General features: G+C 34.8%; 2 protein-coding genes across 2 annotated transcripts; one reads left to right on the top strand and one right to left on the bottom strand.

Annotated features, from left to right (window-relative positions):
- The first annotated feature begins 7198 nt into the window (after positions 1 to 7198).
- On the top strand, positions 7199 to 8092 carry LOC125422397 (argininosuccinate synthase, chloroplastic). The gene is made up of 2 exons (XM_060814973.1): positions 7199 to 7396; positions 7694 to 8092. The coding sequence occupies exons 1-2, from the start codon at positions 7199 to 7201 to the stop codon at positions 8090 to 8092; spliced, it is 597 nt and encodes a 198-aa protein (XP_060670956.1).
- A 270-nt stretch (positions 8093 to 8362) lies between these two features.
- LOC107409494 (uncharacterized) lies at positions 8363 to 12246 on the bottom strand. Its single transcript, XM_048473840.2, has 4 exons — positions 11549 to 12246; positions 10538 to 10651; positions 10155 to 10400; positions 8363 to 8811 (listed from the first exon to the last, which is right to left on the bottom strand). Exons 1-4 carry the CDS (start codon positions 12083 to 12085, stop codon positions 8611 to 8613), a joined length of 1098 nt encoding a protein of 365 aa, XP_048329797.2. The 5' UTR covers positions 12086 to 12246; the 3' UTR covers positions 8363 to 8610.
- Positions 12247 to 12289: the final 43 nt, after the last annotated feature.

The following is a 12289-nucleotide window of genomic DNA, read 5'->3' as shown; positions in this document are numbered from 1 at the left end:
AATTTCTTAAATGGATGGCAATGTGACGGTGCTGGGATGACCATTTTTTATCCTTACAAGTGTGAATTTCTTAAATAGGTGGTAATATGACGGTAGTAGGATAACCATTTTGTATCCTTACAAGTGTTAATTTCTTAAATGATGTATTTATTATGTATATCAGGCTTTGTATTTAACATTCTCCTCACTTATAGGCCATTTTTAGGTTTTGTGTCTAATATTCCCCCTCACTTGCAGGCCATTTTTGGTCCTTATAAGTGTCAATTTCTTAAATGGGTGGTAATGTATTTATTATGTATATCAGGCTTTGTGTCAAATATTCCCCCTTACTTGAAGGTCATTTTTGGTCCTTACAAGCTAATTTCTTATCCTTACAGGTGGTAATGTGACGGTGGTGGGATGGCCATTTACGATGGTAGGATTCGAACCTAGGTTTTTAGGATTTTGAAGTTTGATACCATATTAGATTACCACTGATCTCATCTTATAGGATATGGATCAGTGGTAATCTAATATGGTATTAGAGCTCAAATTCTAGAAACCTAGGTTCGAACCCCGCCAACGTCACATTATCACCCATTTAAAAAAATTGACACTTGTATAGTAAACCCACATAAAAAAATGACACTTGTCTAATAAACCCACATCCTACAAGATTCAGGAGTTATGTGAGAGAAGGAGAGTGTTATTTAAAGGGAAGGGGAGTGTTATTTAGCTTAAACTTTTGGAATCAATGATAATCTAATAGGTTATTTCTCTGAGGTGGGACACTTGGTATCAGCTTGGGTTCAGCTCTCTAGCTGATGCCATCCACCGCCCATTTTACTATTATTTCATTCTGGGTGCTCTCTGTGTTTTTTTTACTTTTGGTTCTCCAGATTTTTGATTTGGTTTTTATGGTTAGTTTAAGACTTTGAGATGGATTTTTTTTTTCTTTGACTTGTTTGGTTGTTGAGGAAATGATATATGAAAGTTAATATTTACATGTTAGCATTCTATTTGATTTTTTTTTTCTCAGTTTTATTTATTTCCGCAATTGATGAAGCTGGGTTTCTGATTTTTAATGTGGAAACTTTTGTTACAGATTTTCCTGCCATATTTAGATCATTTTAATTTATTGACGAATTGAAGAAGGTTAATAAAAAATTTCCTAGTTAGAATAGCATTTTTGAGTTTATGTCTTAGATTACTTTTATCAGGCTCATCCATTGTCTATCAACTTTCTATTTTGGTAAATCACGAATAATGATTGTTATATTGAAAGACAAAGACCTTATCAAAAAGTTTAAATGCATGATTATATTTCAGATTTTTGTAGAATTGTATTACAAAAGTAGATTTCAAATGTTGGGTTTGAATCATAATTTGTGGAAAGTTTTATCTTGGTTTTTATATTATCTAACTAGGATATGTAGGTTAGAAAGCATATGAGATTGCTCGATGATGGTTTAAGTTGATAATAGACAACCCAAGATGAGCATGAAAACATATCCAAGTTGACGAGTGGAGGTGTAATGATTGTGAGGTTGTCGAGCGAATCAGTTAGGAATTGTTTTAGTGTTTTTACACTGTGATTTCCATTCTCTCTCTAGAAGTTAGCTTGCATTAATAATTGATGCTAATTGCTAAGCTGCTAATCTTAATTTTTGGTTCGGATGTAAATGGCAATGGTAGAACACTTTTGATGAATGTAAGGGATTTTTAAAAAAAATAATTTTGTATATACTGAAGATTACAAAGGATATTTTTATTATCAAAGTGTAATCCTCTGTTTTACCCTTATGAAAACAGAGGTAAACGTAGGTACTTATACAGAAGACAAAATATTTTCAAAAGAAAAAATAATAAAGTCCTTTAAAGAGTGCCTTTAAGGAGTTTCTTTATACAAACAAAATTCCTTGTGAAGCCAGTCAACCAGTAGGCTTTTGAGATTGTTTCCTTTCAAATAGATACTTTCCTCATTTACTTCAGCAATATCACGTCTTTCCTTGTCTGATGATTGAATTCCATGAATACTTCCTTCCTTTGTGTGAATGATAGTAGTGTGAATGACAGCATACTTGCATCCTTATCATGCCCCCTCAAGCTTGGGATTACTATGGATGATAGCATACTAAACTTGGATAGAAAAAGATGAAATTTATCATCATATAAAGGTTTGGTTTGTATATCTACAATTTGGAGAAGGGTAGGAATGTGTATGGTAATCAAATATCCAACGGCAACTTTCCCACGAACAAAATGGTAGTCTATTTGTATGTGATTGGTGCGACCATGAATGATAGGATTTATTTGTCATGTGTAATGCACTAATATTATCACAAAGCATATGAGGAGGTCTATATAAAGGAATCCCAATGTCACATAGTAGAAAACTGATCCAAGTCAGCTTAGCTGCAGTAGTAGCCATGGCCCTATATTCAGCCTCGGTGCTTGATTTAGCCACGGTTGGTTGTTTCTTTGAGAACCATGAGATGCAATTTGCACCGAGAAAAATACAATAGCCACCGGTGCTATGATGAGTAATTGGATAGCCTCCCCAATCAACATCACATAAGCTAGATAAATTTAAAGAGCTTTGCTAAAGGAAACGAGGCCCGTAGTCCATTGTTCCCTTGAGATATCGAAATATTTGTTTTACTTCTCAAAGATGTAGCATAGTTGGATTTTAAAAATGTTGACACACTTAGTTTACTGCTTGTATAATATTTGGTCATGTGAAAGTCAAGTATTGTAAGCTTCCTACTAAGCTTTGTTAATCAGTGGGATTAATTAGAGTAAGGTCATCTTGTTGTGTGTTTTAGTTGCCATAGGAGTTTTTATATATGCTGCTTCGATCATCTTGGCTCGAGTGAGAAGATCATGCATGTATTTAGTTTGTGTAAGAAGCATGTCCCTGGAGAAATATCGAGCTTCTACGTTAAGGAAGAAATGGAGCTGGCCAAGATCTTTAATGGCAAATTCTTTGCTGAGAGTGAGCATGAGGTGATTAACAAAATCAGGATTGTTACCTGTCAAGAACAAGTCATCAACATAGACAAGTAACATAATAGAATTATGTTTATGAAGCACAAATAATGAAGGATCTACTTTACTGCACATGAGACCAAGAAAAATTAAGAATTTGGACAATCTGTCAAACTAGGCTCTAGGAGCCTATTTGAGCCCATACAAGGAACATTTTAAGAGGCAAACATGCTGAGGATGAATTGGAGAAATAAAATCTAAAGGCTATTCCATGTTAGACTGTTCCTTTAAGATGTCCATGTAAGAAGGCATTTTTAATATCTAATTTTCCAATTGTAAGTGACAGCAATTGAAATAGGCATCCTAACTGTGGTGTGTTTTATGACTGGGCTATAAGTTTCTTCAAAATCTTGGCCTTCTACTTGAGCGAAGCCTTTAGCTACCAAATGTGCCTTGTATCTATATATGGAACCATCTTGCTTAAATTTGATTTTATACACCCATTTTGAGCCAATGATATCAGTGTGATGTGGTGGTGGAATAAGTCTCCAGGGATCATTTTTGTGTAAAGAATCAATCTCTTCATGCATAGCTGCAAGCCATTTAGGACTCTTTAGAGCTGTTTTTAAAGACCGAGGTTCTATATTGGTGACCAACAAGGCCATTTTTAGATGCCAAAACTGGATTTATTTGTAACTTTCTCCTCATTATCATGGAATGTGTGTTTGTTGGTGGCTGGTAGGTATTTGCAAGTCAGCAAAAATGTCATTTTGGATACCTTCAGGATTATGAATGAAAATTTAGTTTCTGTTCTGCTCATTTGAGATGCTTTCTGAATTTTCCATGTGAGGTTACTCAAGCTTGACTATAGGTTGTTTTCTATGTTGCTCATTTGTGACGTTTTCTAAAGTTTCTATGTAAGGTTGTTCAAGCTTGATTATAGGACCCATATACTCCACTGCTAGTGCAATGGCAGTTGTTGAACTTCTCTAATGATGCTCAACCGGTTCTGCACAAACACATTCATTAGGAGCTAAAGAATGATTCATTCCTAATGTAGGCATTACAATAGCCTTGAAATCCTGAGGCCGCAAGTTATTTTCATTCTTAGGAAAATTTATTGATTCAATTTGTTTAGACATACTTTTGTTAGAAAACTAATAAGGTAAATTTGTTTCATCAAAAACCACATGTTTAGAAATATAAATGCAATTTGTAGGAGGATATAAAAATCTAAAGCATTTGTGTTGAGAGCTGTAACCAGCAAACACACATGGTAGTGTTTTTCTGGAAAATTTATTTCTGCTATAGTCTCTTAGATAAGGGTAACATTTGCAACCAAAGATGCTCAAATATGCATAATCAGGATGTTTATTAAAAAGGCGAAAATAAGAAGTCTGATTTTTTAAAACATTTATAGGTAAACGATTTAAAAGATAGGTTGCAGTAAAAAAGGCTTCAACCCACAATTTCATTGGTACATTAGCATGGAACATCATAGTGAGTCCCATTTCTACTATGCTTCTATGTTTCCTTTCTACAATTCCATTCTGTTTAGGTATTCCTGGACAAGACATTTGATGCAAAATTCCAAATTTATGTAAGTGCTATTGAAAAACGAATGATTTAAACTCCTTTGAAATTTAAGGAAACACTCAAAGAAGTCAAATTTCTCCCTTAAAGGATACCTCCATGTATACTTCGAAAAATCATCAACAAAAATAGCATAAAATCAAATATTTTAAGGGGAAATTGTTGAGACAGGTCCCCATAAATCATAATGAACATTTTCTAAAGGAATCTTGGAAATTTTATTTGATAAACCAAAAGAAAGTTTGCAATTCTTTACTAATTGACAACTTTCACAAATCCTAAATCTGTTTATCAAACTAGAAACGTCAATAATGTCTTTCGACTGTATAATTCTTAAAAACTTGTGATTTGGATGTCCCATCTTTTGATGGCAAGTTTCTGAAGAAGCCCTTATTGTGTTTAAAGCTTGAATATTCTTCTCCATCAAGAACGTAGAGCTTTCCCTTTTTATGGCCTATTGCTGCAATCCTTTATAATACAACCATTAAAAGAAAACTCAAAAACACAATCATTGTCTTTGGTCAATTGGCTAACAGATAAGAGGTTCTTTTTCAATTTAGGGACTCCCAAAACATTTTTGAGTTTTAAATCTCCTTTATTTGTTTTAATCGTTGAATTACCAATATGAGTTATAGAAAGTCCATGTCCATTTCCAACATATATATTATCTTTACCTATATAAGAAGATGAACATGAATCTTACCTGCATCGTTAGTCATGTGTGTTGTTGCACCTGAGTCTGCATAAAATTTGTCATCATTTTCTGTGGTTTTGAAAGCTGCCAGTGCTTCTAGAACCTCCTTTTCAGTATAAGAGTGATCAAATCTATGCCAGCAATTTATAGCAATATGATTTGGTTTATCACAGATTTGACAGAAGACTTTACCTTCAGGTTTATGATTCAAGCCATGATCACTGAATGGTTGTTGTTGTGGTTTCTTTTTATCTGTGTTTCCAGTGTACATTCCTACTGGTGTAAAAACTTTTCCCTTTGAGTTGAATCTGCCACCTTGATTTCCACGTCCTTTACCTCTACCACTTTGTCCAAAGAAGACTTGATTTTGATCTGACTCTTGTTTACTTGTTTCAGTTTCATTTTAAATCATTTGTTCATGACTTTGTAAGGCCAAAACAAATGATTAAATGAAGGATAAGGTGGTTTTGTAAGCATGGCTACCTTAAAATCTTTATAACTTATGCCAAATCCTCTAGCAAAAGAAAAAACTTTGTCCACGTCCGAAACAGGAGCATTAATAGCATTAAAATTATCACAAACTTGTTTAAACTTACGTTGATATTCATCGATTGAAGACGATCCCTTTTTCATAGAAGCAAGCCGGTCCTTGAGATGATGATCTTGCTCCTTAATTGTAGGTAGCAACTGATCTTCTGCTGATTTCCAGAGAGAATAGGCATTGTCTATTACCACATTCAAGCTTAAAATGTCATTAGACATTGGACACTGAGCAGCCAAGTCGTCAGTAAACCATCGTTACTAACCCAATTGCTGTGATTTGGGTTAAACACCAGAACCTATTTTTCATCCAACAAAAATTCACACGGTGGCTCAGGACTGGTGAGGTGATGTGAGATTCCAAGACTCCGAACCAGCGGGAGTGTTTGTTAACGCCAGAGAAGGAAATTGGAATTGTTTAGTTTCATAGAAACTAAACTAGAACACTGATGGAAGGCTTGAATGGTGAGAACTTGTTCTATTGCAGATGTTTTTGGAGGGATTCTGTTTTGAGAAGAGGTTTCATTCTGAGCATCCATGACAGAAGAAATCCTTGCGGAATTTGACTGCTCTGATACCTTGAAGAAAACAAAGGATAGTTTTATTATGTAAGCATAAATTTTCTTAGTTTTACTTTTAGATTTGTCTACTTTCCCATTGTAATTTTGCTATAAATTGTTTCTCCTTTTCGGGGAGAAGTACGGTTGTGAGGTTGTTTGCTTACTGCTGATGTTGGCCAAGTATGTTATTAAGTAAAATCTCTGATTTGATATTTGGAGTGTTGGTTTTCCAGATAGATGGCAATGATATTTTGAGTTGGAAAGTTTGAAAAAGAAGGCGGAGAATGTCAATTAGTAGTGAAAGACTTTATATTCCCTTGTTTAAGAGCTGGTGCAATTTATGAGAGGACATACTTGTTGGGGACCTCGATTGCACACCTTGTTATTGCTAAGGTGATAGGCTAATAGAGCTATGACTAATACATGTTGATGATAAGATACAGATATTGGAAAAATATTCTGTTGTTTCAATTTCTTAAACAAAGTATCTTTTATTTATTTATTTTTTTAACAAAAATAATTGGCTAATATTATCAAAGAAATAACTACTAGGAAAAACACTTGCTGCAAAAGTATTTATAACAAATATATATAAATATATATTATATATATATATAATTGTCCTAAGTTTATTCCTCTTTCCCAACACTTTACCATGTTAATGTGAAATACTTTATATGTATGATGAAAGGCCATGGTGGATGTGCAAACGAAGTCCGGGCTGACGCTGTAGCTCATGGATGCACAGGGAAAGGAAATGACCAGGCATGTGTTGTAATTAACTTCAGCTTTTTATTATTTTAATTAAACCTCTCTGTGTATTTCTTCTGAGGCATTCTCTTTAATGTTTATCTACGTTCCCTTCGAGCTTCCATTCTTTGCTTTGAATCCCGAACTGAACGTTGTAGCTCCTTGTAGAGCATGGGACATAACCGGCAGAGAAGAAGCTATTGAGTATGCTAAGAAGCATAATGTTCCTGTCCCAGTGACAAAGAAATCTATATACAGCAGAGATGGGAACTTATGGCATCTAAGCCACGAGGTATTATTGTTATACATGTTCTTTGTAGTCAATTTCCTTTAGCATCCATCCTACATAGTTTACATGTTCTCTGTGGTTATTATGTTTTAGTATGCTGAACATTGTTGATGGTATTGATCTGCAATAAAAGTTGCATACTGGTAAATATAACCACATAAATGGTCCAGAGTGAGTTGTTAAAAATGCTATTCAACTTCTAATGTCAATTCATATTTACAATCCTCTACCTATATCACATACGTTTTTTTTATTATTATTTTCTTTCATGCAGGCATGTAGAAATTGAATTTGTCTCAGGACTTCCAGTTTCGGTCAACGGGAAGGAGCTGTCACCAGCTTTACTGCTCTCTGAGCTCAACCAAATTGGTGGAAGACATGGGAGTTGGCCGTGTTGACATGGTTGGCATGAAAAGCCGAGAAATGTATGATACTCCTGGTGGTACAATCTTGTTCAATGCAGTACGCGAGCTGGAGTCCTTAACTCTGGATAGAGAAATGATGCAAGTTAAAGATTCATTGGCCATCAAATATGCAGAGCTCGTGTATGCAGGTAGGTGGTTCAACCCTCTTCGGGAATCCATGGATGCATTCATGGAGAAAACCACCGAAACAACAACAGGTTCAGTGACTGTAAAGTTATACAAAGGCTCAGTTACAGTAACTAGCAGGAAGAGTCCAGACCGTCTGTATAGCTAAGCAAAGACATTTCATCGTTGAAAAAGGGGGTTTATATATATATATATATATATATATATATACATATGTATATCAAGCTGATGCTGCGGGGTTTGTTTGGCTCTTTAGGTCTTCAAATGAGAGTTCAAGCAATATCTCTCATGAGTTTGAAACTACTTGTTCCTATTTTGAAATCTATAATTATGTATGAAGTGCCTTTCCATTAATAAAATTAAAATTTAAAAAATTAAACAAAAGAGTACCCCCAAAAAAAAAAAAAAAAAAAAAACATAGCGTGTATATATATATATATATATATCATATATTTAACATAAACATTCTTACAACGGGCCCTTTCTTTCCCAAACCCCAGCCAAAGGCATTCAGTGGTCTTGCTCTTTACCCGGCCATGGACCTACGAGACCTCAGTATACCTAACATCTTCAACCAGAAGACAGTACTCATGCTAGTAGTTGGGGAAAAAAAAAAAAAAAAAAAAACGAACCCCGTATCATATAGAAGTTGCAGATAACATAAATCTAATTCCATGGACTTGGCAAACGAGAATCTCTAAAAGTAGAAGTCCCACCAGATGCTGCAGGAGATGGAGAGGATGCAATATAATTTGTTCCTGACACAGATAATGTGGGTAAATTTGCAGGATGCCCCTGGTGCCCTATGGGAGCAAAGCGTGATGGACTACCAGTAGCCCCAAAAGTTGCTCGAGATGGGTGTGGAACCTGCAAATAAATATAAACCCAACAACCAAAGTCTATTCATCCTAACATACCAAAGCAAATACACCAAATAGTAACCAAATTTAACCATGAGGTCGTCCATGACATGCTTCTTTTATGCTCTTCATTGTATCATATACCCACAAAAACAATTTAACATGTCTTGATGCTAAATGGTGACAGCAGAAATATGTTCTTCAACTATGGCATAGGAAGATAACAAAGTCTTAGAAGGTTCTATCTTAGCCATACTGTTCAAAAAAGCTGTTAGAAGATCTCAAACAATTTTGCATTCATGCAGTAAAATGAAAAACCACCAGATCAAACCCAGAGTGCTTCACCGGGGTTATTTTTCTATTTTTCAAGAAATGCATGTACATTGAATATTGAACTCACTGGAAAGCAACATCTAGACAATCAATGTCCACAACAATCATTAGTGGTCATTGCAGGTCCTACAAACAAATCACTATCAAGGTTTTACAGGACACTAACTTGGATTTATTTTTTGGTTGTATTGGTACATATCTCTCTTAATTTATTAAGGTAGACACCTTTTTTCAATTTAAACAGCAGATATGGACATATGTCTTGGAAAATTAAATTGAAATGCGTCCCACCATACATTCTTACAAACAATGAAAAAGTACCCTGACTCTTAAACCTCTAGCCAGGCCATCAGGCAGTAAAATTTTTAAAGATCCCAGTTTTAAGCATGTTTTGCAATATGATGTCCTAGGTTACCAATGACAGATCATATTGAGTCTTCCTAAATATCCCCTTTCCAAAAGAAGTTCTCTGATGCTTTGGATCAAGGGAGTGAAAGGAAAAATGAACTCTCAAAAGGTGTATAATAATATGGTGGCCTTTCTTAATTAGGAACAAAAAGTGCAGTCAACTATAAATTTATAAGTAAATATGTGTGTGTGTGTGTGTGTGTGTGTGTGTGTGTGTGGATATGCATATACTAGTATAATCATAATAAAACGTTACTAAAATAAAAAGAAGCAGGAGGTACCCTATTCATTCGCTAAAACACCATAGAAAAATCTTAGCTTGTGAACTCTTAGGGGAAAAGACTTTGCTCTGTGAAAAAATCCTTATAATTCCTCTCTAAACACACGCAACAAAAATTAAAGGGAAATACAGTCCAAAGTCCAAACTGCCCTCTTTGACAAATGCCATGTCATGCCAACTTGCTAAAATCCCAGCAAAATCAACAAACAGATAAATCAGCATAATTTTAAAGATGTACATAGCATATCAAAGAACATTCAGGAAATTCAACTGCAATATGCTTTTAGAAATTTTCATGGTTTTAAAGCATTTAAGTTGGAATACATTACCACATTGTGCTGGATATAGGCTGGCCTTCGAATAGGAGACTCTGAAGATGGCGATGTACTATTCATCCGAAACATTTGTCCCTCCAGATCACCATTAAGATTTGTCTCAGAGCCCATCCTAGGAGTGAAGTGCCTAGTCATTGACCCAGAATCATTGGAGGCATCCACTTGAAGAGGAACAGACGGCCGAATTGCATTTCCTTGCATACAAATCCGTCTCTTTAATTCCTCCTCTGCATTTAAAATCTGTAACCAGCAAATAATTTTACAGAGTCAATAATCATAGACAGGCATGTACCACCAAGTTCTTAAACATTGTATAGTTACAAGTTGAAGTTGTAGAAATCAATATGTTCCAAAAAATTGGATAGTCCAACACTTACCTGTTTCAACAATTGTACCAGATTATGTTTTTTGCCATTCAGAATTTCCAACTTCTCCTCAACCTCTACTTTTCTTTTCAGTTTGTCATTCATTGCATCGTCTTTCTTTTTTGTCTAGCAAGCATCAATGCAAGTGTTGTGAATAAATATATCTCATTTATAAGGGATAATTACAAAATCAAATCAACCATAGTTTGGAATATCATCATGAACTATGGCGTTATGTCCACCAGGTCCTTCTATAGGGTCTGCTTTTAGAGTTGAAAGGAATTGTTCACGTGGCATATAAGAAGCTATCCCACATACACATTATTTGTTTGAATGAAAGATTCTTCTAAAATAAAACTGACAAAAATAATTTGGATAAGAAAATTCAGTCCCTTTTTTGATCAATTTTATACCCACCACCCAAAAAAAAAAAAAAAAAAAAAAAAAAAAAAAAAACACTTTATTCAAGTATACATGTCCATATGGGTGGAAAATTCTGTCCCGCCCTAAAGAAAAAAATAACAGAAAGTCTACTACTGACAAAAATGCGTCAGTTTCTATTGGACATTATGTACTACTTCAAGGGTAACGCTACGGACCATATTAAGGCACAAGCAAAATAAAAAGACTGGTATACATAATTAATCATATAATATATATTTAAAATTATATCATCATAACGTAAAAATCCTTTAAGAACAAATTTATCACTCTTTATATTCAAAGTTCATTTTTTATATAATATATATATATATATATATTTTATATTCAAAGTTTATGCATTGAGTTTAATAATATATATATATATATATATATATGTTATATTTCCATCCATCTCCTAAAAAAAAAAAAATTCTCAAATTTTCTTGTAAGCATAATTTTAAAGAATTTTTACATTTCCAAATAAATTCTTCCATTCTCAAAAACAAAACTTGGAAAAACACACGATATAATGCAATCCATGCAGAAAAATAGCCCCAAAAAAAAAAAAAAAAAAGGCAGAAATTTTAATTACCCAATTACCTCCAAGTTAGAGTTAGGCAATTCATCAACTTTCTCGACCGGAACACCTCGCGAATTGGAACCTCCTTCCACCGGATCCGAAGCTCTCTCTGCAGCATCGGGTTTAGGATCCGGCAAAGAAACGGATCCATTAACGGGTTCCGTCGGAAAACCATCAAATTCTACTACTCCATTCCTATCCTTATTCTCCACTGAGGGCCCTTCCCCGCAATCCGCAATCAATTTCTCATCTCCCAATGGAGCTTCGGAACGAGAAGCATTGCTCTCTTCTTTCGGTGCTTCACTGAGCTGGTTGGGAACGGAATTGGTATCGATAGGATTAGGATTAGGGTTAGGGTTAGAGATGGTGGTGGTGATGGTTGCGGTGGTTGGCGCGGCGGAGGAAGAGGAGGAGCGGATACGAGATAGGGCTCTGGAACGGCGAGTCAAGAGGACTCTGAAATCTTTGAGAGAGATTTGAGGGTTTGGCATAAGCCATCGACGTGGAACGTCTGGTACTCTGTGAAGGTTTCCTCTGTAGAGCGAAATCGCCACCATTCTTTTGCTAAAAAAAAATTCTCTCTCTTTCTTTCTTGTTTTCTCTCCCACTCCGATCTCAATGACTAATAATCCGTTCGTTAATTTCTTAACGACTATTACCCTCCCAATTTTATTTTATTTTTTTAAATAAAATTATTAAACTAACTTTTCTTCACAAGACAAAACATCTTCCTCTCTCTCTCTTTTTATTTTTATTTTTTT

Source organism: Ziziphus jujuba, chromosome 2 (genome assembly GCF_031755915.1).
Source record: "Ziziphus jujuba cultivar Dongzao chromosome 2, ASM3175591v1".
In the NCBI taxonomy this organism is placed as follows: Eukaryota; Viridiplantae; Streptophyta; class Magnoliopsida; order Rosales; family Rhamnaceae; genus Ziziphus; species Ziziphus jujuba.
This window is presented reverse-complemented; position numbering and strand designations above follow the sequence as displayed.